The sequence below is a fragment of the Cyclopterus lumpus genome, chromosome 3 (assembly GCF_009769545.1).
Source record: "Cyclopterus lumpus isolate fCycLum1 chromosome 3, fCycLum1.pri, whole genome shotgun sequence".
In the NCBI taxonomy this organism is placed as follows: domain Eukaryota; kingdom Metazoa; phylum Chordata; class Actinopteri; order Perciformes; family Cyclopteridae; genus Cyclopterus; species Cyclopterus lumpus.
Window position 1 is genome coordinate 6,430,736 of NC_046968.1, and position 25,556 is coordinate 6,456,291.

At 44.1% G+C, this 25,556-nt stretch overlaps 1 protein-coding gene across 1 annotated transcript in view; it reads left to right on the forward strand.

Moving 5' to 3' along the window:
- itfg1 (integrin alpha FG-GAP repeat containing 1) overlaps positions 1-25,556 on the forward strand; it is a 114,875-nt gene that overhangs the window by 19,595 nt on the left and 69,724 nt on the right. The window contains exons 7-9 of the mRNA XM_034559617.1: positions 1,250-1,299; positions 10,008-10,095; positions 20,025-20,119. Coding sequence (XP_034415508.1) covers positions 1,250-1,299; positions 10,008-10,095; positions 20,025-20,119 — 233 coding nt within the window. The remainder of the gene's footprint in view (positions 1-1,249; positions 1,300-10,007; positions 10,096-20,024; positions 20,120-25,556) is intronic.

Below are 25,556 nucleotides of genomic sequence, written 5' to 3' on the forward strand. Positions count from 1 at the left end.
GGATAACATTTCAGAGCACATGCATGAGAGTGTAAGGGGAGCTGAGGTCAGTATGCTCAAAGAGGAGCACTTTTCAGTATAGGTGTATTTTTTATTTATTTTTAAACAATCTACTTTTCTATATATTTTTTTTTCACTTGGGTGGGGAGTCACGCTGCAGCTTCTTGCTCCTTGCTTCTGGCTGCAGTGGCCACTGCAGTACTAACACTATCAGTTTCCCTCTCTCAGTGCACAACGATCTTCCTCCTTCCTGTCTTCCCTTCATTCATCCCCCGTTCCATTATCATTCATGTTTTCCCATGTAGAGCACAGCAACACGTAGCGGGGGCCCCTAAGGCGGATCAATGGCAATATTTATTTCATGTCTAATTACCGGGGAAGAACACCGCAGTCCGGAAAACTATGAAAGTAAAGGGAGGCGCACAGCAGACTGCAGTGGCAGTGCTTCAAGAGCGAGAAACGCGAGTACGAGTGCCGGTGATAGGATTCGAATAGAGCGAGCTACAGGCATTTACACACACACACACACACACACACACACACACACACACACACACACACACTCTCCTTTTTTGTTTTTATTCGTTTTCCTCACCTGTTGTTCTGCTCCTGCTTTCAGAAGCACATGCATTATACACGATGTCGACAGGTCTCTGTATTATAATGCCAACTCTCACCTTGCGTCAGTACTTGCGTGTACTGAGAACCTTTTTGTCCCCCCCCCCCACGTCAATGGATTGAAGAAGGCAAAATATGTGTTGTCATTAATAACCCATTTTCAAACTCTAAGAGTACAGAAACTCTCGTAAGCCTCGACGCTAACTTTCTTCTCCCGTGTAAATAAAGCAATGTAAGCAATTACAGGCCTTGTATTGATCTGTTCTTTCTTCGTGATCAATTCATGAAGTCAGAAAAGGTACAAAGGTTCACGGCTCGAGCGCCATGTTCATTCTCATCGCTGTCATTCTCAATAATCTACAGCATTTTCTTCATTATAGATCAATAGCCTGCGCTCTGTGTTTTGATTATGATTGCGAGATGAACCGATGTATCAGTGAGCGGGGGAGTTTTTTGTTCTTCTTTTCTTGCCGCTGTCGCCTCAGTGCTCGCTCATGGGGGAATGTTGGATGTCTGTACAAAGTACAGTCTACACCTGCTCTGGGTGACAAGCTGTTAGGATTTGACGCTATATAAAGTAATTTAATTGATTTAATGACTCTGGCTATTTTCTCTGTCCCTCCCCTCCCAGATTTGTTCCTGACGACTGAAGGGCCCAAGTTTGAGACCTGGATCAGCGAGGTAATTTCTTCTCCTTTACGTCCTTTTACTTTCCCAGAGTCAGGCGGTGCAGCCATGGGGCTGAGTCACATGATGACCCCTGTGTGGTTACCGTAATGTTGTGCAAAGTCAAGTTTAGAATAAAATATCACATTGCTGTATGTATTATTGCAGGGCTCTTATGTAAAGTTTATGATATTGCAGAAATATTACTGCACAGTCTTTAAGAACAACTCCGATTCTTGCAAATGCCATTCACAAGTTACCACACCCCTTAGTTACTCATTCGTCAAACTAAACGACCCGAATGGTTCAAAATAAACAGGAAAGAAAAAGACTCTCATAGATTTGAGAGGCTGCAACCAGCAAATATTTTTCATATTGCATTACTCTGATGCATAAACGGCTAATCTATTATCAAAACATTTACCCCAACCCAGACGATGGAGTAGATACCTAAAGTAAATGCCCCCAAAAAATGTTGGTGACGGGGAGCAAATGTTTCTGTATTCTCCAGATAATCATTTATGCAACACAATACCAGAAGATATTCAAACAGGTGTGTGTTTGGCTTTTTGTATAATAAATTATCAAAGAACTTGCGTTTGAAGATTTATGGCATTGTAATTGTGTTATACAGCACAAAATACTTTGTTTTGTTCTCTCTACTTCTAGCCATGGATGTGCTGTTTACATGCAGGAGTTATTGAACATCAAGACCGCACAGAGAAATGTGACAGGAGTGAAACATGATCTGTGTGTGTGTGTGTGTGTGTGTGTGTGTGTTTTGCGAGTTTCTGCTGCTCGTTCTTTAGCACCAGCTGAACATGACACTTGACACACGCAGACCATAATAGGCCTTCCTGAAAACACCTTTTTGCTTTGAGCACCTGTTTGCCGTATTGCTGCATTCTTTTTGTATCACTCCTCTTTCCATATAATGCTTTAATCCAATGACAGCTGGTCATCATCTAAAGATAACATGAGTTATTTTGTTATGTGTTAAACGGATTAGTGGGAACCAAAGTAAATAGCTGTTGCCTGAACAGCACAACATGGAATAATAATAACATATTTAGCCTAAAATAACTGCCTTTCTTTACTTTGCATGTTTACAGTCACCTGCTCTCAGCCACCGTTAACTAGGGAGCTGCAATATGCTTCACATCAGGCATGTTGTGTGTGTCCCTCATATAAACTAAGTCCACTATATCCATCAATGGGAAGGTTGTGCACGTACAACCAAAGGTATTACCTTGTGATCCGAGAGTGTCGCCCCACACCTCCGTTCAGTTCCTCAGTGCAACAAACAGACCTGCAACGTGTTGGTAGGCTTGGGGGGGAGGGGGGGCAGGATTGTTAGCACTGCTGCAGGACTAGTTATTATTCCGGGAAAGCAGAGAGGGGAGACTGTGACTCTGGGTTTTTTGTCGAAGGGGCCTGTTTGAAATTCAGCAGGTCGAGGCACAAGCCGAACAGTAGTCTATCTTATCACAGAGGGGGGGAGGGATAGGAGAAAGGAAGTGTGGGGGGGAGAGAGAGAAACAGAAGGACTGAAGGATTTTGGCAGAGACCGAATGTGTGTGAGGGTGGAGCGAGACAAAGCAGAGCAAATATACGACCATACCCCAAAAAACGGTATGCCAGAATTCTTTTGAGGAAAACATGAAGAGAATTTTTTATTTTTTACATCCGCTTAGGATATCTTTCCAGGCCCGTTCGTTGTCTGTCTGGCGGTGTCTTATCTGTGTGCCGGTTGGTGCGCCACTTTGGTCCAGACTGAAATCTCTCAGCAGCTATTTCACGGATGGCCACATGCTCATTCGCGGTCCCCAGAGGGTGGACCCGACTGGCTTTCCCCTTACGTTTCCACTCGCGCCGCCGTGAGGTTGACACTTTTGTTTTTCATTGAAATGTTTCAATGGCTATTTGATGGATTGCCGTGAATTATGGTACGAGCATTCATGTTCTTCAGAGGATGAATCGAATTTTTTAGCCTTTGTCTACCGGCCATGTTCAGCACGACTTGTGTATTCCCATCGGCCTCAGCTGCTGTTTATGCCATTAAGCAAATGTTACCGCGCTTCGGTAAAAATATGAAGCAGTTTAATATCAACATTTTTTAAATCTTTGTTAGGAAACTCAATAATTGTGGAATAACAATTATTATAATAATTGTGACAGCAGATCTAAACATTTCCTCCCTGACTTTGTGTGAAGTGTATTTGTTTTGTTTGTGTCATCCATTCATCATAATTCATTAATCATTCAATCATTTATTAGTTTGTGGGATGGGCAAATATTTAATTTAATTCATTGGTAAGGCGTCATTGTTTGGGGAAGTGGTGCTTTTTAAATCCTCTGTACGAAATGCATTTGCTCCTGAATAAATGTTCAAATATTGTTCCTCCGAAGGCACATGGCCACACTCACACACGTATATACACAAACAGGCATTTCCCAGCATCCCCAGTGCATTAGACCCCTTTTTTTAATCCCACGGCGGCATTCGTCTCCACACGGCTTCATCTATCGGTCCCAGGCCAGCGCACCGCTCGTTCTCCAACACTCTGTTTTAATTACCTTTCTATGTTTTCTCTAAGTTTCCTTCCAACCCTCCGCGTTCCTCTGTTTCCCTGCAATTACACCAGAGAAGGCCGTCACAGATGTGCAGCGATAAGTGAAAAGCGGTGTTTTCATTGGCCGTCAAGTAGAGCCAATGGGTCTTAAGGGTCAATTCTACAACGGCTGATCCAATAGTTTAGTTCATTTCTAAGGGAGAAACCGATGCCTCCGGTCACATGCACACATACTACAGTGTGCTACGGAAACACACATCGGCCTCTTTCTCTGTAGTCGGTCCTACACTTTCACTCCATGAGAGTCTCGTGAAGCATACGGGGCCAGGATGCATAACAAAACCCTGTATAGAATATACAGTACTTTTAAAACACTTGATTATTATGCTTTCTTCTTTTCCTTCTGTTCTTGTAAAAGGAAAACAATGAAATGTCAAAATAGCTAATTTGACATTGTCCTAACTATTACAAATGTTCCTTCCGGACTTAAAATGCACATAATAGAGCTTAAGTTAATTACTTTATAGAGGGCAACAACATATCTGGACTTTTTATAGAAGCATATTTAAATAATAAATATTTGAATTTGTATTATTGTGACACGAGTGCTTTTGTCTCCGAGTTCATCAGGATAGGATCATGTGACTTGTGCCCCATGCAGTCGGCTCCTCTGTATGAGTTGTAGCATTCAGTTCACCTCACTCTACAGTAGAACATATATATTCTTCACAAGCTAGTGTGGTAAGTTTTTCTCTAGCCACATATGAAATATGAATACACTGCATGTCTGCAGTCTCGCACACGACTGACTGGATCCCACCCTTAATCCCACTGTTCCCAGCAACAGTTTATCCAACGTGTCATGCGCCACTGCATACAAATTCATACACGGCACACGTTTTGACACCAGCCGTAGCATCGATTCTGCACCATATGTACTTTGTATTTTTACGGCATGTTAAAAATCTCTCCTGCTACAATTTGCCATGAAAACATCTTTGTGTGTTTGGGGGTGATGTGAACAGATGCAAGAATAATAGCAAGACCTGTAATCCTTTCATCTTCACACATCAATCAGCTGCTCTCAAACTGTCACACGCACACGTCACAGTTTTAATCATGACATCTTGCAATCAGGCAGCCGGCAGCAGTCAATCACGCTGGGATCTCGTCCTCGGTGCGCAGAGGGAGTTAACACCCTGTTGCCACATCTGTGGGTGTGCCCGTACGAACCGGGCGTGCGTGCCGCGATTGGAAGCTTATGATCTGAATTCACGCGAGTTGACTCTCCCCGCTTTTCAAGAGATCAGCTTCAAAGTGTGTCATTTCCTTCTGCATAGGTCAGCCGGACTTACTCGCATGCGTTTAAGAAAGCAGGACTGTATATCTCTCTCTATATTGAATTCCCGTTGCTTTTTCTGCATGGATTATTTGTGAATCATATTGGGAGAAGCAATGCTGCCTCCAAATGATTAGCACCGCTGCTTTGTGAAAATATACCGAAACTCCCTATCTTTACTTTAGCCCGTCAGAGTCGAGGGCGAGTAACGATTCCGTGCGTTTTAATGTGGAATGAGCATTTCGCCAGACTCTGTTAAAAAAAAAAAATTTAAAAAAAAGAAAACCGCTACATTATTATAGGCTATTCGGCCATCGTGTGCTCTGATGAATATGGCATGCAGCTCACACACCAGTCATAAATTAGTTTGAATGAGCTCCTAATGTTCTTCAACACTGAAATAACAGGTGTAACCGTAGAACCGTCTTTTCTTTTTATATGAGTGCCGATTTTGTGCTCATTTGAACTGCTAGATATTTGGAAAAGTGATGCAATTGGAGTTTTTTGTGTGGCATTTTGTTGTTGCCTTGTGAGGCTATATTTCTTCAGAAATATTCTTAAAAACCGACATCAATAACAACTGTGATAAGATCGTGGATCGTGATTTTTTTTTTTACCTGCAGGGAAAAAACTGTCGTGATTATTTATTTTTTTGCCCACCGTGTGTGTGTAACTCTTTCCTCAAAGATTTGTTCATACACAATGTCGAGGGAACCAATAGTTCTTAACGGATTGAAACAAACAAACGCATCCGCTGCCAGTGACGGCCTGAATCTTTGGACGAGGGACTTATACTGGCAAAATAAACGACTACATTTCTGCCTCATCAGCACTCACAGCGTCAAACAAGATGCAAATGATTAACCGCCAATTTATTGTAACATACAGCATGAAACAACCGCTGTGGCTTTTCACAGGACACCATGTGAGTTTGAAGGTTTTGTAACATGTAGAACTTGTTAATGGACATTTCATAATATTGAATGCGTGTGATTTATTCTTTGAATCAGGCGGCCAGTTTTTTGGGCACTTTTCTGGCACCAATCCTCTGCAAATAACCTCATTAGGATTGTTAGGCCACAGTCGGCACTATTTAGGCACTGTGTGATTAGCAGACACTGAAAAAACAAAACCAATGACATTTGGAAATAATGCTCGCTCACTCTCTCTCTCTCTCTCCTTTCTCTTTCTCTTTCTCTTTCTCTTTCTCTTTCTCTTTCTCTTTCTCTCTCTCTCTCTCTTTCTCTTTCTCTCTCTCTTTCTCTCTCTCTCTCTCTCTCTCTCTTTCTCTTTCTCTTTCTCTCACTCTCTCTCACCCACACCCACAGATGTTAGATGGTGTGTGATGATATTTTCTTTGTCTGTTCAGTAATGGTTGCTGTTCATGCAACCCAATTACCCAGCTCCTATTTATTTAAGGCAAACTCATTTTCTTTCCACTAAAACATAAAACACTTCTTTTGCGAAATGTTTTTTTTTTTCTTTTTTCCCAGGAATACCTGCCTGGATCCAGATTATAAGAACATTTGCCAATATTCACGTTCCAGTCCTTTTTATGTGCAGTCCTGCAGAGGCCTCATTCATATGTTAAAACATTGATGCACTAAAGGGAACGCAGTCATAAATCTACTGGATCATCACGCTGGCAGCACTATTCATTAGTCCCCTAATCTAAAAATGCCTCAGGGTGGACTTGGGGACTATGAGTATGAGGCTGCCATTAAGATGATCAAGAGGGCAGTTTCTGTGACAGTTGTGGACCCCCAACAGTGAGGCTAGACGACTTCTTTTCCTGCCATTTCAAAACAGGCCTTTTTTTCACAGATGTTGAGCTGATATAGTATGAAAAGGACCGATGCCTGAATTAAATGGAGCTGGCCTGGTTCCAGAGTCCTTGTGTTGTAAATGCTGCCTCGCTGTCGCAGCAGCCGGGGTTACACTGCAACTTTTTTGCAATCGGATGCGCCAGCTCAGAGCTCAGCTGTCCCGCCTGCACTTCAATGCCTGATAGAGGACCCATCGGATGTAAAACGTTGGTTAAACGCATTTTAACGTAATCATTCTCATCCAAAAGCTTTTATTCTGTGTTTTTCATCTGCAGTCACTGAACAGCGGGTCTCTCCCCCTTGGGGCAAAGATGATGGAAACCTACTTTTTTTTGATAAATCGTCCGCATTGTGCCCACACGCTGTCCTCACCTCTCTGAACTCAATGCCTGTCTGATCTGGGGATACCACAAAGGTCGCATGGGGGTGGGGGGGAGACACGCGTAACCATGGTCACAGTCACGGCTCAATGGGTACGGAGCCATCGTTAGTAACACCTGTGCTTTTCCTTCTACATGTAAAAGTCTGCAGTTTTTGGAGTTGTAAATGCTGGAGTTTCTTCTAAAGACCAAGACACTTCAAGAGCTCACTCGCGATGATTGTAGTTTTTGTGGTTTGTGTCATTTGACTAAACTTAAAGTAAATCCTGTCAGCGGCCAAACAGATGTTTTTTAACTCAAATGAATAAGCTTTGAAGCGGCACAGCGGACCAATCGGGTCGTGTCATTCATTCGCCACAGGCCGGGACATTAATAGCGTTTTTTTTTTTAAAAACGACAATCGCAATTTAATAGGAAGCAGCTGTCAATCGGAGCGGAGAAGAAGTGACCAGCGCAGTTATCAGGTGGTAGTAAATGCTCAGTGTGGGCTTCCGTATTGTCTGCGAAGAGGAGACGGTTAGAACGAGGCTTTAAGTCATCTGAATATGTTTGGAGCGGGAGAGCCGTAGCCTGTAGTTCACTTCAGTTTGATTTGTTACTATCCTGCAACTGACTGGAAATCATATAAATACAGAGGCACATTTGTTCCCGCTCACATATGCCTGCTCTGAAAAGGGGCCTGTTGTGCAACGGAGCAGAAGGTGTCAGCCCTACAATTCATGCATCATGTCACCGTACACCATATGCCTGCTCTACAAAGAGCAGTTATTACGTTGACGTGTCCAATGTACCATAGCATGATTTAGTGCGCGTGTATAGTGAATGATCCAGAAGATGACGCTATACCGGTCTCAAAGAAAAGAACCGCAGTTTATTCTCGTAGATTATGTGAAGCATCTAAAAGATGTGATACTATTGATTTTTTTTATAATGCGTTCCTTTATTCCTCATGTTTTAGACGTAGAATGAATGACTATTCAAATTAATTGGCTTCGTCTCATCTTCGTCAGTCTCCACTTTGCCTCTCAATTCATTGTCATTAACTCAATTAAATGCAGCAGAACATGGAGGACGATAGTAACACATACAGACCCTCACACGTACTCACACTACATAATGCATACGTTTCTCTCTCTGACTCAGTCCTTGAATGTCTCTTCCTGCTCTCTCTCCCTGCCTCTCTCTGTCTTTGCCCCTCTCTCTCGCTCTCTCATGAATCACTAATGTTGCTATCAGTGGGCAACAGTTTCCCAATGCACAGTCACATCTGATCTCACACACGCACAGACTCCCCCCCCACTAATATGCTTATCTCCTTATCTATCCCCTATGCCCTCTGGAAAGGGCACCGCACACCGATGGCGTATGATGTGCGTATATAAACTCCCACGCCCATATATTGGTCTCACGGAGACGTCTCGTCCTGTGTTTTTCTCTCGTACTTCCAACCTGACGAACAGCAATCCCTTCACTTCTTCCCGCGTCTATACAGCATGTTGCACGAGACAATTAGAGTATTAAATCAACAGCTGAAAAGAAAAGAGTATCGATTTAATGAATTGATATGTCTGCAGTCGATTGATCTGAAACAATCTGGACAATCGTCCTTTTTTCCGAGCAGAAATTGTCAGACATGAGATGTTTTCAGCTTCTCAAATGTGAGGATTATGTCATTTTAATTCCCTTGTGTATGAGGGTTGGAAAAACAAACTAATTGGAAGACATCTCCTTGTGTCGTCTTTAAAAAAGGTTTTACCTTTTATAGACGATTCATTGAGCGACCGATAATGAAAATAATCATTTGCAACACTAAAATGAATTGGTGCTAAAACAACATATCAATTAATTACGTGGTTGCATTCAACAGTCAATACATTTCCAATATGAAGGTAAAACATTTGCTCGTTGCAGCTTCTCAAATGTGGGGATTTTTTTGCTTCACTGGATTACAAAAAGTAATTGTACAGTGTCACCGTTGGTCTGTCATATTTTTTACTACATTTTTTAGATGAAATTATTATTCAACAAATAATTGATAATCCATAATGAAAGTCATCGTTGATTCAGGCCTAATGTAACTGAATGACACAGATAATTGTACTAGATAACCCTCTACTAATCTGGAGGTTGTGGCCAACAGCACCAAATAAACTGTTTTTTTTTTACGTATACAATGTTTTACATAAGAAATATATTTTCTCTGTGGTGAAAATAAATGTACCAATTAATACACTTCCATTTAATCATCACATTTTCAGTTTCTTGGGAGGTATTTCAGCTGAACTATCGCGAGACAGCAGCTTGGGCCCGTGTTTACTTCCTGTCGCCGCATTTCATTCACATTCATAAACTGCAACTGGAAATAAAAAGGGGAATAAACAAGTATGTGCACAAGTATGTACTGCTCATGCTTGTGCAGGAGCATAAATGGACACAAAAGCTGCCCCTTGCTTAACTATGGTCCGCTGAAGGTCCCTTCTGCCTCAATAATACAGTACAGAACCACGATGTCTACTGTTAGACACCTGTTCTCTATTTTATTGTGTCTCACTTGCCTCTCTCTCCTTTCTTCTTCTCTCTGTCTACCTAATGGTGGCTCTCTCAGGACGGGAACTTCACCAGAGAAGAATTGATGCCGTCTGAGCCACCAGCCAAAGCCAAGGTTGTCGGACAGTCCTCCTTCGTGGACTTCGGTGAGCATGTCCATTGCTGAACCTCGTGTGTGTCGTTGTGACGGAGTATTGGAGAGCCTTTTAAACCCAGCACCGGCTTATACTGTGGGGGTTTGGTTTGTTGTTGCACGGGCTCAACATTTTAATGAAAATGTATCTCTAAAACACAGGAAGTCAAAAGTGTCTTTCCCCAAAAGTGCTGTGAGGGGGGGTGAGGGGGCAGCTCTATCCCTTTCCTAAGTCCTTTAAGCCCCCTCTGCATTTGAAGCTGTGTTGCTTCAAGGGCTTCAGAATAGGACTGTCTGGTCTTTTTGGCTTTGGCATTTTCACTACAGCTTTCTCATCGCATAACTTTCTTCCTCTACACACACACGCACACACACACAGACACACACACACACACACACACACATGCTCACCCCTTCACAGGCTAATCTCACGCGTGGACGCACTGTTGCAAGCACACACTCTGATACACACACTCAATCCCGCGTAGAGCCAGATGTATTTGTTTTTTTTGTGTGAGAGCATCTTATCCCCTGAAACAATCTTGGCCAGTAGTTGTCATTGTTCAGCTCAGCTTTACATGTATCGTCTGCAAATCTCCGCTGGCTCTCTAATCTCCAGGCCGCAGCCTGTTTCGCCAAAAGTGGCTCCTGGTCACTCTTATCAGAGCTTCCACCTCTGCAATGGGAGTCGTGGTGGCTTCTCGTGCTGGTTCCAGAAGAGAAATACCATTTGGATTAACAGGGCCGATGGCAAGGCCACATTAACTCACAGTGGGCCCTTTCAAGGCTTTTCTAATCCTCAATATTTATCTCTCTCGCACTTAATGCATCCAGAAGTGCGCTTACACACACACACACACACACACACACACACACTGAGGGGGAAAGAGAGTCTATGTTACCAGTGTGTCTCTTTAGGAGCATCAGTCGCTCCCCATCACTCTGTCAGCATCCCGTTGCGCAATAAACGTCTTCCTGTTTATTCCCCCCCGCGAGCCTCGTGGGCCTGTTTTTACGTCGTCGGAATAGAAAGACAGGTTGTGCTGCCTCCCGGGTAAATGTGAATAACTCTGAGCACACACTGATCTGGAAGAGTAAATAGTCTACCAGTCGTCTCAAGCCAAACGTAAGCTACTCTTAGCTTTAGAATGAGACCGCGTAACGTCTGATGACCGGCACCCTCCGTTATCAAAAGGGATTCAGGGATAATTTCCCTGCTTCCATTGAAATGTGAGTAGAGCAGAGACATAAACCACCTACCATTTAGCCACCATCAGATAATGGTCAAACCAGACCACAACAGAAAGCTGCGGTGTTAACCGTGGGATGTTTCTGTATGACAATGGTATTACTCCCATTACGTCTTTTAAAGTATGATAAAGATCCAATTCAATATCCTAACAAGCTTACAGTGTTTTCTGGTTTGTGTCAGTTGTTTTTCTCTCGTAACTTTCCCTTTTCTCCCCTTTTTGCCACTGTGACCTTATCCCTCAGTTTGATATGTGCTGCCGTTAGCTGTGTGACGTTTGATGCATTTTTAATTAACATTTGGGCTCTTGTGGCACTCGTGCATATGAACACACACACACACACACACACACACAGAGTGTATGCACACACGCACACACGCGCACACACACACACACACACACACACACACAGAGCTTCACACTGGTAAACACATCCTTATTGGCAAGATTAATCTGTTAATCTCATTGCAGCTATGGGTGTCCATCAAATATTTAGTGAACAAACCTCCCCTTCCCAAATCAGCAATAATGTATGAGCCAGAGGGGAAATGACCTATATGGTGTGTGTGTGTGTGTGTGTGTGTGTGTGTGTGTGTGTGTGTGTGTGTGTGTGTGTGTGTGTGTGTGTGTGTGTGTGTGTGTGTGTGTGTGTGTGTGTGTGTGTGTGTGTGTGTGTGTGTGTGTGTGTGTGTGTGTGTGTGTCATGAGGGAATCTCATGGTGCATGTTTGTGTAATTTTCTGTTGTGCGTGTGTGTGTGTGAGCATTTAATTCATCCTCTCTGGGGGCGGCGACCTTTTTTTGTTTTAAATCTCAAGCTTATCTTAACAAAAACTTTTAAATGTCTTAATCCTCCTTCCTTCGGCTGGGAAATGTCGCTTGAAGACGTTGCCCTCGTTAGCCGGGGATTGAAGCCTCTGAGGGTCACGCTTCTAATAATCTGCCAAATTCTCGGAGAGAGATGCCTTGCAGGATATAGAACGTCTCTTTTATTTTGGTCCCGTTTTGTCTCCTTCAATCAGCCCCTCCTCGGCTGTCGCCGTCTATCTTCATTGCTCTTGATCTACTGTGTATCTGCCGTCTGTGGCTCGCTCGCCTTTCACTCTGTTTTTCCTTCCCCTCCCTCGATTCTTCACCGAAACAGCTCTGTGCGTCACTCGTATTGTGTTGTTGGATGAGGACTCTGTCGTGACCCACGACCACCCCTTCTATCCTCTTAAGTCCCTTTCTTTTTCCAGTGTTCATAAAAGCTTTCACTTTGCACTTCACTCAAGAGATGGAGAGATTAGTGTGTTACAACAAAACCAATTCTTCTCAAGGATTTAGACTATAGCGTCAAAAGCAATAGATGAATAGGTGATTACAGATTACATCAAACATGCTATCAAATAGTGTTGGACTTAAATTTGAATCACAGTCGTCACTCTAGCTATGGCTTGGTAGGCCATGGTAGTCTTTTTCGTTATCGTTAACTTTCATATTGTTTTCCTATTTTCCTTTAGATATTTTTATGACAAATATATTTCAGTCCACTTTGTGTCTGTAGTTTTGACTGACACAATGGTGCCTTCCCTTCAGTGCTTAATGCTGCATCTGTTCAGGGTGTCAAGTTCATAGGAAGTCAATTATTGACCCCCCTTGCATTAAAGTGCACTTTGTGTGATCAGATTTCTATTTGATATTGCTTGAACCGCAAAATGGATGGATTGTGATCGCTTTGGCGAAAAGCCCCTCCGGAGGTGGTCAACACGAGTAATAATAATAATAAGCGTGAACGAGTTATAATGCGCAACTGTTCCAAAACGGCGAGGGAGCAGCCACCGGCTAGTTAGCGAGCTCGGCCACGAGCAAGAAAGTTTTCCCAAAATCCTCCTCCTCCCCGAGGCCTCGCGGACTGGTTGCTGCACCCTCCCCCCGATGGGGTCCCCCCTGCTGTCAACACGGGGGGGGCGACTGTCCTCGATGCGTGTCGGCAACCCCCCCCACCCACCTTGAAACATAGAGCCCCGACTAGTTTACCCATGCATCAAGGACAACTCTGCGGTGAATGTTAATACTAAACCTGACAAAACAAAAGTGTATTGCATTCCATTATGTGCATTGCTGTTTTTGTGCCTTTTTCCAGTGTTTCTCCCAATATTTATTCATAATCTACTCACCTAAAAATACTTCAATTATCCTCCCACTGCGTCGGCATATCTCTTCCCACCAGTCTAACTCTGTTCATGGTGTCGTCATTCAGTGTTTCTCTGTGCATGTGGCCATCTGACCAGCTAATTAAAGAGCACACCGTGGCTCCACTGAAGAGTGAGAATGAGTGACCTCAGGGAGGCCAAAAAAAGACCCGAGGGATCGAGGAGCGAGAGCGTGGCAAATGAACCCGTGAGGAGCATCGGCACACTTCAAAAACCACATGAAGTGAGATCGAGAAGCGGATAGAGGAATCAAAATGTGCCGAGGAGGAGACGGCAGGAAGGATAACGAACGAATGGATGGGGGGGGAGAGAGAGAGAGAAAGAAAGAAATAGAGCGCAGAGCGGCATTGCATTCCCGTGTGATCTGAAGTGGGAATTATTTCCATCACACTGACGATTCTCTCTCCAGCCTTCTCCCTCAAATCTGTCTCTAACTGCATTTTTTGTCGGCCTTCCTCAACACTCTTTTCTCTCTGAAAGTGTTTTTTTTTGACAACATCGGCAACGATAATTTCAAAACTGCAACATAACAGCGTCGTCTAAGTAAAAAGAGGCCGGCTTTTTGTCCTTCATGTTTTTCGTGCCAGGCGGCGGCTCGGCCTGCTCTCTCCCACAAAGAATATAAAGTTAAGCTTTCTCTTAGAATCCTGGGAAAGCTCATTTAGTGAGCTGCTGATGAATCCATATAGTTCTCATGTATTAATGAAATGCAGTTTTAAGAACTGTTATAATGACCTGTCCTCTTATTACGGCGCTACAGTTTGTAACGTTTGCATTTTGCTTGATGGTGATTTCACCTGATCTGACGACAAACATGTCAGCTACTTGGAGGTATTTCATGTCCATGAAGACAATGTTTTGAGTGGTGGCCAGTAGCACCGTGACTCTTTATCAGCCGATACCCAAATCAAAAACAATATATATTGTATTCTACATTTTTTTTCTTCTCTTTTTGCCTCCGTAACGCCTCAGAAACTGGACTGACCTCCCCACAGAACACACACGCTCCCAACATGGTGAATGCTGCAGCGACTATTATGGGTCCGTATGCTATGTTTGTGTTACCTGTTCGCTGGATGTCATGTGACTGAGCAGCTTACGCAGGCAGAACACATTTGGCTAAAACTGAGGCGTGTGTGTGTGCGTGCGTGCGTTCACGGATGCACACGGGAATCTGTCCACCCACCCGCGTTTGTGCGCTGGCGGTTCTGTTCCCAGCGCTAGACTCTTAATGGATGCACAGCATATGCCAGACAAAACAGGCCATCTGCCTTATCACTGAGGTAATTGCATTTTTCAAAGTGACAGCGGCCGATGCATAATTCATCATGAGGTAAAGCACAACGATGTCCCACAACCGAGTGTGTCAGCTAGCTTCACTGCAGGTAGGATGAGGGGGGGGGCTGCGCCGCGGCCAGCAGCTCACCGAGATAGGGAGTTTTTTTTTTTTTTAGTTCTTTTTTTTTCAGGCGGCGAGACGGGAACGTGTTTGGAGGTGATATTTAAAGTGTGTGTGTGTGTGTGTACGTGTGTACGTGTGCGTGTGTGTGTGTGCAGGTAAGTCAGCATGTTAACAGGACGGCCTATTTCTCTCTGCTCTCCCCTCAGGCATTCTTTTTCCACTCATCTTATTATTCTGTGTTACATCCAACCTCTCCTCCTCTCCCTCTTTTCTGTCGGCTTCATTCTCAACTCAACCCATGCAAACATGTTTGCCCAATTTTTTTTTTTTTTCTTTCTTCTTCTTCTTTTTTAACCTTCATTTCCTATTTGTGTATTTTTTTTCCTCACACGCCTGCAGAGAGACGGGTGAGGTACTGGAGTCCTGCTCGGCTACTTAAGATCTGGCTTTTGTGTGAGCGGTATCGCATAATAATAGCGTGCTTCTGCGTTGTGGCAGACATCCCTCCAGACCATATCTCCCTCATCAAGCACCATTTTTTTTGTTATATCCCTGGCATTTAGAAATATCACAATCCATATGCAAATGATTTAGTCTCCTGGGTTTACAGTTTTGAATGTTACGATATTTGCACATTTTAATACGCAATTTAATGCAAATTTCAAAGTCCATCTGGCATAAAAGTGTTCTTCATCGAAGGTAAAACCCGCGTCTTATCCTTCCAACATCTAGCAGTAATTATGCATAAGTAGTACTCTCAATTATGAGGACTCACCCACAGTGGTCTTCACATTAATCAGCACTCTATTTTTTTGAATACATATAAAAATGATTGCATTCAAACTTTGAGGAGAGGAGGGACCGAGGGAGGGATGTGAGGGAAAGATGAGTTCATGAGGCGAGAGGGATGAGTTCATGCCAGTCCCCTCTAAAAACAACGAGGAGTTAATAGTTGTTGTAGTTTGTCGCCTATTTGAGCTGCAGCAGTGTCCATGATAAGGGTTTGCTGCATTGTGTTTACTATGCAAACACCAAATCTACTGTTATTTAGCTGTGAAGTATACAGATCTGTAGCTTTTTGTATGTGTCTAGTTTGTAGCTAGTTAAGTTACCTAGTGAATAAACATCTGCATAAAAAATGACACTTGTGTAACTCTCAGGGAGCATCCGGTACGGCCAGCTCACTTTAGCTATCAGCAGCTTTGAGATCAGCGAATAGGGAATGAATTCATGAACCAACTGGCTTAGAAGTACAACGTCAACGAATGGGTTGGCTTCAGCGAGCTAGATTGCTAATGAACCAAAAGAAAGACTGCTCTGAGTTGAAGTAAATCAATGTGTTCTAAAAATAAAACTCAAGTTGTAGCCCACCGCTAATTTACCTGAGTCCATGCCAACAAGGTACTTCCCACTCAAAGCCCTCAAATTACGGGAAGAAAAAGATTCATAATAGGAGTTAAATTGACTCTTATTATATAATTCATAAGACCTCTACTTGTACATGTGGAGTATGTATTGTGACCATTCCGATTTTTGATTGATACATGCAGGGTTGACCCTATGACCCTGAATGTTGAAGTGACGTAGATGTGCTCCTTTAACTTCAGACCAGTATAAGTAGGTTATACAGTTGTTTGACCTGTACCTGCGGTGTCCTCCCTTTGAGCATCTCTCAGCCTATCTCTGTCACGCCACGCGATGTCAGCGGGTTTGAAACATGAAAAGAGGGAGGCGGGCAGGGAGGAAGGGAGAGAATGATGGGGAATGAAGAGGAGGAGAGATGGACAGAGAAACCGATGCATTAAGACTGAGGGGGGAGTAATAAGGGAGTGAGCGAAGAGAGGGGAGACGGTTGAAGGAGAGAGAGCATAACGGGAATAGATGAGAGACAGCTAAATAGAAAGATGAAAGAAGGTATTCATGGAGGTAAGGACAGGTGGCACGGAGGGAAGGAGCGTTACTGTGTGTGTGTGTGTGTGTGTGTGTGTGTGTGTGTGTGTGTGTGTGTGTGTGTGTGTGTGTGTGTGTGTGTGTGTGTGTGTGTGTGTGTGTGGCAGAGCTGACGGTAAACACCAGCGAGTGACAACCTCTGCAGGACTGAATTATCACTCATTCCGTCTCTCTCGCTCTCTCAATTTTCAATTCAATAGGCTTTATTGGCATGCCAAAGTGCTAAGACATAGCAAAACAAAAAACAAAAATAATATGACAGAAATAACTACAGTGAAAGAAAGCACAGTTGTGTTTCTTGGGACACAATAAAAGGTGTGTGTGTGTGTTGGTCACTCACTGTCCCTCAGGTTGTGGCATGATAGGACATATGGTGCAACAAGGTGGGCTGTGTTTCCTTCTCCTAGGAGGATTCTTAGTTGAGAAGATTCTCCCAGTTTCAGAGACCTGGAGTTGAGCCGGTCCAAGAACATCTGTCTTTTTTCTGTATATTTCTCTCTTTTTAGGAGGAAGTGCATCTCTGTCTCAACCTCACCTGTCGAACAGTGACCACATTCTGTCTCTCTCTCTCGCTCTCGCTCTCGCGCCCCCCCCCTCCCCTCTCTCACTCTCGACACTGCAGAACGTGGGCTTCACTCGGTGCAGTCAGCATGTGCCTTTGTTGTCATTACACCAGCGCTAATGCAACTAATTAGACGGCAATGCCCGTATCTGAATGTCTTGTTTTGGTTCCAACCATCACAATATGTAATGCACTAGATATTTGCAGCCGCCTGTGCCTAACTGACCCTCCATGTAGAATTAAGACCGATTAGCGGATGCAGAATGTGTTGGACCAAATAAAGTATCGCACTTCCATCGCGTTAGGGGGCCTTAACAGAAAGGGATGGTCACAATAGAGCCGGCAGAGATTACCTAGCACAGGGGAAGCTCCAGAAACACAGGCTCCTACAGTTCCCATAATGCAATGTAATAGCCTTTTTTTTTTTTTTTAAATCTTAGACCCAATTTGCCTTCCTCCATCTTTTAAACCCTAACTTAAGGTTTTCTGTCCCCAAGCTGAAGTAACCTGGATGACATCATCAGGGTTCATTTGTCCGACTTGAGACAAACCCACAGAAGACAATATACCAGTTTTTACAAGTACTCCCCATGGCGGGTAAACTTATTTTGAAGTGTTTAAGTGATTAGTCAATACACATAATTAATACGCGATAGCTTTCATAATCCAGTATTTAAGTAATAAATCGGTTGTCTACTCATCATTTAGTTTTATTTATTACAGTGGGCCTCCTTTAAATTGACAATTCAAATTGAATGAGCCACAGTTTACATTATGAAGAGATTTCCTGATTTTGTATCCCATAAATAACCCCTTCACGTTTTCTCTGTCCTCACACGTCTTGTCTTAACATAGACTTTATGGAAATCAACTAGAAACAGTTCATTTTAAAACTATTGAGATATGATGGCTTGGTTCAGCATGGACTGATGTTTCTATCCAGAATTTTTAGCATTTTAAATGTGCGTCGTCATCAACCATCGGCTTTGATAATATTATAGAATTATTATATTATCTATCTTTGGAAACGAATAGAATTACTCTATGAAGAACAACTTTATTTCAGTTTCAGCTTGTGGCCTTCATCATCAGGCTAATCGTCAAGGCAGTTTGACATTTTCATATGTGATTTTAAATATGTAACAATACAAGGAGGAACTGCTGACTTATTATCTTTCGCGGCACGTCACCTCGTCCGTCACACTTTTTCTCTCTCTCCGCTGCCTCTCGCTCAGCCACACTTGGTTTCTCCTCCTTTTTGTACTGCCATTCGTCATCAGTGTCATCTGGTTTTCCATTCCGCGTGGCACAACATCTGTTCGGGAGTGTAGCACTTGCCCGGCTGAAAGGGACTCGGAGAAGCCTGGAAGCAGTTTGGCCTCTCCGTGTCTGGCGTCGATGTACGTGCCAACCTCTGAACGCAGAGTGCACATGCAGCGTCGTTATGAAATGTCAAATATTGGATATTCAGAGGCTTCATTGTTCTGTGCTTTCGTTACAAAGCAGTGGAAACTGGTGGTATCATCTTATTTTTTTTATTAGTTTCGTTTAGACTTGTCAGAGCAAGAAAAGCGAGGTGTGAGTAATCTCATTAATGATGGTCTCCCTCCATGTAGGCGTCCCAGAGAGCCGTGGCGATGAGCTTGCATGCGTTGTTATTCCAGGGGTCCTGGAACTTGAACCCTTAGTTGAAATGCAGTGCTCATTAGTGTTATTAGACACACCTGTCGTCCTCCTGCTTTTACATATCTAAATATCTGCAGTGAAATTGGTCCGCTCTTTTTCTTCTTTTTCCCTTCTCTGAATCCAGGTCCAAAAGACACAGGGTATCAGAGGATGCTGAAGAGTTAGTAAAGCCCCTTTAGGCAAATGTTGTGATATTGGGCTATATCAATAAACCAAACCTTCAGTATTCAAAACTGCAACTAACGATGTTTTTCATGAATGTACCGTTTGTTTTCGATGAATAGTTTGGTAACACTCACTCATGTTTATACTGCGTTCAGTTCAGTTCAATATACTTAACTCGTCCCTTAAGGGGCAATTCATTCACGCACATAAAAATCTAAATAAATCCTAAGATCCCCCATGTGTTAAAAGGATTGTGTGTGTGTGTGTGTGTGAGAGACTAAACCTGGCCCACTGAGGTGCTTTGAAGAGCTGCTGTTTTGATTTTTGGGAGGCTCTGCACCTGTGTTTGTGCAATATATGAAGCCTGCGCGGAATTACGATGATAATAATTAATAGCGATGAGAATCGGTGGTGAAAATGGTTCTTCAAGTCGACTGACGTTTTTGAAAGGCATCAAAGAGACGAGCGCTGCCTGGATGTGTGTTTGCTCGGAGGAAACAAGCAGGTGTTCCTGTGATCCGGCTCGCACGTGGCTAAGAGAAGAAAAAAAAAAAAAAAGATTTCTTTGTTGCCTGAAAAAGTGCGTTGTGCTCAAAGTCAACTCCAGAACAAATCCGTGTCATTCTGATGCAGGGAAATTAATGAAATAGGACAGTTTTGGAAAAACAAAGGATCATTTTTCAGTCCAACATTGTTGCTTCTCAACCTAATTCTCTTTGTCTGTTTCTGGCAGATGGTGATGGCTACCAGGACCACCTCCTCCCTGTGTGTCTGGATGACACCTGTCATCACAGTGCCATCTACATGGCCAAGTCGGGCTCAAAGGAGGTACATGATACACACACACACACACACACACACACACACACACACACACACACACACACACACACACAGACAGAAGTCATTCTAATGGAATTCGCTTGGTTGTTCTACTCCGTTGCATTCATCCCTCTTCTAGGAGCTGGACTTTAAAGTACTAATCTTTTTGGCCAGTCTTTCTGCTCTCTGTGCTTCTGCTCACATCTGTCAGACTCCGAGACACAGCCTTGTTCTTTGTTCCACTCTCCTGATTCTGACACTGTTCTGTTCAAATGTCCTCTTTCCTTCTAGTTCTCATGACATTCTCAGAGGACAGGAGGAAACCAGAGTTCACTATTGTTGGAAGATTGTTTGACCTTACCATCCACCCTGACCCCGCGTAGCGCTAATTCTGTCTTTGCTACTTAGGAAGAGGTCCCACTTGTCTTTTCAACGCAGCCTTTGTAACCGGACGCGCCAGTTTGGAACACAGCTGCACTTGACACTTCAATGTGAACCGCCTGATCGGATATATTTGGTTGTGAAATGAGCGTCTGTAAAACGGTGGATAAACATATTTTACATTTTATATACATATAATTTGTACTCTTCCACCTTGCAGTATAAGTCTTGTTTTATTGAAGAAAATCTGCCAACAAGGCTCCGGTGATGTCCACATTTCATTTTCTGTAAGTTCTTCACAATAAAAGTCCTCCGCAAGTTTGATACTTACTTTTGCCCCCAGCAGAATGAGCCAACTTATATTATTGAAGAAAATACGCTAAAGCGCAACTAATTTTGGTGTTAAACACACGTTCCTATAAATACTTAAAATACAAAGAAATCATGTTATTTAAAAGCTTTTATTTTGAAGGGGCACGCATTAGGTTCTTTGTCTTTCTATTTCAGGAAGGCATTAAACACGCGGCTTACTGCTTCGAGAAACATCGGGGGGGTCGATCCGCCAGGTGTCACTGTGTTTGCAGAGCCACGCTAGATAGAAGTAACAGATTCACAGCCACACCTTCAATACCATCTGAATAATGCACAGTGTGCACGGATAAGCTCACGCACAGTTGCCCACACACACACACACACACACACACACACACACACACACACACACACACACACACACACACACACACACACACACACACACACACACACACCACCACCGTAGCATCTTGTGTGATTCTTTTTAGTTACATCCTACCAGTTGGCAAGAGTCCCCTTTCTTCTTCCTTCCTCTGCCACCAGAAAACAAGCTTCCACTTTTCTTTTTTTTCCCAATCCAAAATAGAAATATTACAGGCTTATTTGCGCAGCGAGGAGGAAAGCAGGCTCTCTCTAAGCTTGTACCTTATGTGGTGGTGATAATAATGTGCATGTCACAATGATACCCTTAGTCAACAGAAGCCAACGCTCGCATGCAGTTTGTATGATTATCTGCATCGCCGTATTGATATCGTCTGTGCATCGTGAATTGTGGCGTAAACACTCTATGCGTCCGTGATTATGCCTGATTTTACACCACTGTAGGTGGGTGTGTGTGGGGGGGGGGGGGGGGGGGGGTGGCGTGGCAGATGTCTCCCCCTGAGGAGAGTCTGCCCACTGACAATGGAGAAAATGTGGGGAGGGAAGGGGTACGGGAGGGAGGAACCAGAAGGGGGAAGGAGGCATGGAAATGGAGAGACATGGAAAGAAAAGAGAGCTTGATGTAGGAAAGGACGGGGATGGAAAAATAGACTATGGGAGGGAGACGGGAAAGGGAGACTGGAGAAGGGAGGACGGAAGGTGTCCCCTCGTTGCCACTTTTTAGAGGAAAATCCCATCCGAGGGAATGAGGGCTGAAGAGTGAATAAGACTCGTGATATGTATTCGACATAAGGCTGAGATGAGATGAGATGCCTCCGGGTGTGCACGGCAGTCCCGCTGAGTAGAAGCTTGTGGGGGGGTGGTTGGTTCAATCTCCACACGGCAATTCCCTCCTTCCCTTCCTGTGGTCGCAGCCGCATCTCTGCCTCTGCAGCAGCTCCGGGCCTCACCATAATAAAAGAAACCACACGGGGGGCTTCCAGTCTCTGTCGTTAGACACACTGATCATATTTATTGTGCTCTTTTTTTCTTCTTCTTCTTCATTTTTCTGCGCCCACATTCTGTAACACAATTGGGCTGCAGAGAATGATGTTGTTGTGGGCCTGTGGCCGTCAACATCTGTCAAGGACATTGTAGCAAAAGGGAAAGCAAACCGAAATGGGACTTGCAGAGTTTCCAGAGCACCACGTTGTCGGGTCCACACGCTTAACACGGTCGCGGGCGAAGTTGTTTCACTGCGGCCTGCTCTCTGGGCGAATACGCGTTTTCTTTCGACACGCCAACGCTCGCTATGCAATTTTCTTAGATTTTTGTCATCGATGATCGAAGAATCGTTCCAGGCCTTCAAGCGGATATCACATATGTATGTAAGGGTAGCCAGTGTGAGCTAGACTGCCTCCTCCCAGTCATCCCAGTCCGCCCGTCAGTCACTGGTCAAAGAGGTGACACTGACAGCAGGTAGCAGTGTCCCCACCTGGCCGAGCTGACACACAGACATATGGTCTCACTCCATCTCTGGCTCTGACACCGACTGCCTTTCGCCAGAGACAAACTATGACCTCATCCACACCTGCTAATGAAAAAACTATATGGGCATTTTTGGATAAGGACGTGTATTGGTGTATACATAGTCAGTTAATGCAAATCACCTTACAAGCAAGATACAAGCAGCATCTGATTGATTTGATGGACACGTTTTGAAGTTTAGAAAAATTCACCATGTTATGTGGTAAACAACGTCCCGAAAGAGAAGAAAGAAAATAGTGACGAGGAACCGTTTTGGATCTTTTGTCCTCTGTTTTGCAATTGACCTCATTTGGGTTGGCACGTCATCACCTAAAACACTAACATGCATTATCAGCGCCACGCTCGCACTATTTCCCATGAGTATAGTGCAGCAATACTCCTCTAACATTTACTTTCCATGTCGTAGTCACGTGCTCGTCCCTCCCACTCCTCCACCGCTCAGTCCCATGCTGTCTTTCAGCGCCTGTTCTAATGTGATCAGCGCTACAGTCTTTATATCGCCGGCATCATAAAAGCTATTGCTTCATTACACGCCTGTTTTTGTTGTTGTTGTTGTTGTTGTTTCTGAACATTTTATTGCCGCAGACAGCCTCGTTGTCTGTCGATGTTACAGCACCTCCCCGCATCACCTCGTAAACCCCACCACCACCACCACCACCTCGCCGCAGGCCACCCACTTTTTAATTTCTTGGCCTAATGAAGCGGGAGCTCCCTCCGCTAAGTCGAATCAATGGGAATCTGCTCGCGTGCTGTCGGGTTTTTTTTCACTTTAGTCATCAGCAAAGCCAGGAGAGCGATTTCTTATCGGGGGTGTGTGTTTGTGCCTCTGCTCCTTTTATAATGTGTGTGTGTGTGTGTGTGTGTATCGTGGCTGCATGCATGCAGAATGTCACAATACGCCGTCTGTGCACGGGCTGTGTTTTCCCACTGCTTGATAAAGAGCTATTTGTATGCGGGAGCCTTCCTCTCGCTGCCATTAAAGGTATAAGATTACCTTGCGAGCACAAATCCCATCATCGTCTTCATCTCCATTAACTAGGTCATTTGGATCTTTGCGCGAACACACACACATACACACTCTCACACACACACAAAGCACACACACACACACACACTCGCAGACTCAATTTGTTGTTAATATGTTAACATTTGAACCGGCGAATGTCAGTATGGAGGTATTTAGACTTTAGGAGCGCTCTGTTTGACTGGTACGGATTATTGCATAAAGACACACACTTGACATAAATTCAGATACTCTGTTATATTTAGTGATTAAATGTCAAAACTTCCACAGCCCAGAGAAAGAAGTAACTGCCTCATGATTAATTTAGGGAGCCCCTCTGTCAGGATGTCCATTGTAGCTTCTCAAATATAAAAAGTATTTGATTAGATTAGAACCTTTAATATCCTCGCAGAGGTCCTTATGATTATGACTGCTGCTGAGCAATAAAAACAAACACGGGGCGGGGAGGGGGGGCCGCCGCCGTCTCGTCTTGCTGAGGAAAAGTGACATACATTATCTGTGAAAACTACGCATGACTTCCGCTTTAGCTGTTGCACTTTTGTGATGCTGTCCGCTAATTCACCTCAATTACCGTAACTCTTTATACATCTGCTTTCGCGCCGCCACGCGCTCGCACAGTATTACCGTCACACGTCGGCGTCGCTACGCGTGCGTTCGAGAGACAATCAAGCTTACCGCCAAAGAAACAATGTGTTTAAATGGCAGCGAGACAGCCACGATAATGCAGGCCGTGCGTGTTCAATTATTTACTCATATGGCAGGCTTAATCTTGGAGCGATGAATACGGCTTGATTAAGTGTCTATATCATACGTTTCAAGGATTCTGTGTATAGCATTATGCATTCGTTTTTCTTTTCTTTTCAGAAGCCTTTTTTATTTTTACTTAATTTCATCAGCCTTTTTCACCAACCGCTGCTGTAATGCACGTTCATTTAGCGGTTCAAATCTCGTCTCCACTTAAATCCGTAGCAGGCGCGCAACGATCGCAGATCGCAAGGTGGCTCCTTAAACCCGACGTCGGCACGACATCCTGAGCGCCTGTCTGCTGTCCCCCCCCCCCCCCCCCCCCCCGCAGTGTTGACTAGATGCCGTTGGTATTCTCCTCGCTCATCCTCTCCCCACCTCTAATCAGCGCTAGCAAAGAAGCAACAGACACAGTGCACTGATTGCCTCGGGGCCAGCGCCAGCACAGCGGTCCCCAGTGATAAGGCCGGCGGCCAGCGAAGGCCTCACTCTGTCCTCAGAGGCAGCGTGAGGAGAACTCAGCAGTGAATTCATTTGCCTCGTGGACTAACCCCCCCGCCACCCCACAAAAAAAAAACTTTATAAAACGCGTCCGCCGTCACCTATCGTTGTCTCCTATTGGTTACTTTCAGAGTCTGTACATCTCTTGACATTAACATGCTTGCCCCTGCAGAATAATGGTTCCACCCTCCCTCCCTCCTCCACTTCTCTCTGCCAGCCTCCACACAGTGCTCATTTCCAGCACTCCCATCCACTCTGGACGGCAATAATCAAGCCAAGCTTTACGCCCATATGGCAGTCGGCCTCTTCAACCGCATCGCAACATCACTCAATGGTCATTTAATGAGAGCTTGACCAGGCAGCGTTGTGTTAAAACCTGGAGCTCATGCTTATCCTGTGGAAAAAAAAAATATTCAACCTGGCTTTATCACTCCCCTGCTTTTATGAAGCCATCTGCACTGCGTGTGGGGGAACATAATTGCTATCGTCCTTCACTCACTTCTGCCCACTTCAGTCCAAGGGACTCCTTCTCGAAACATATCGGCCTCAACTACGATATTTTGTATGCAG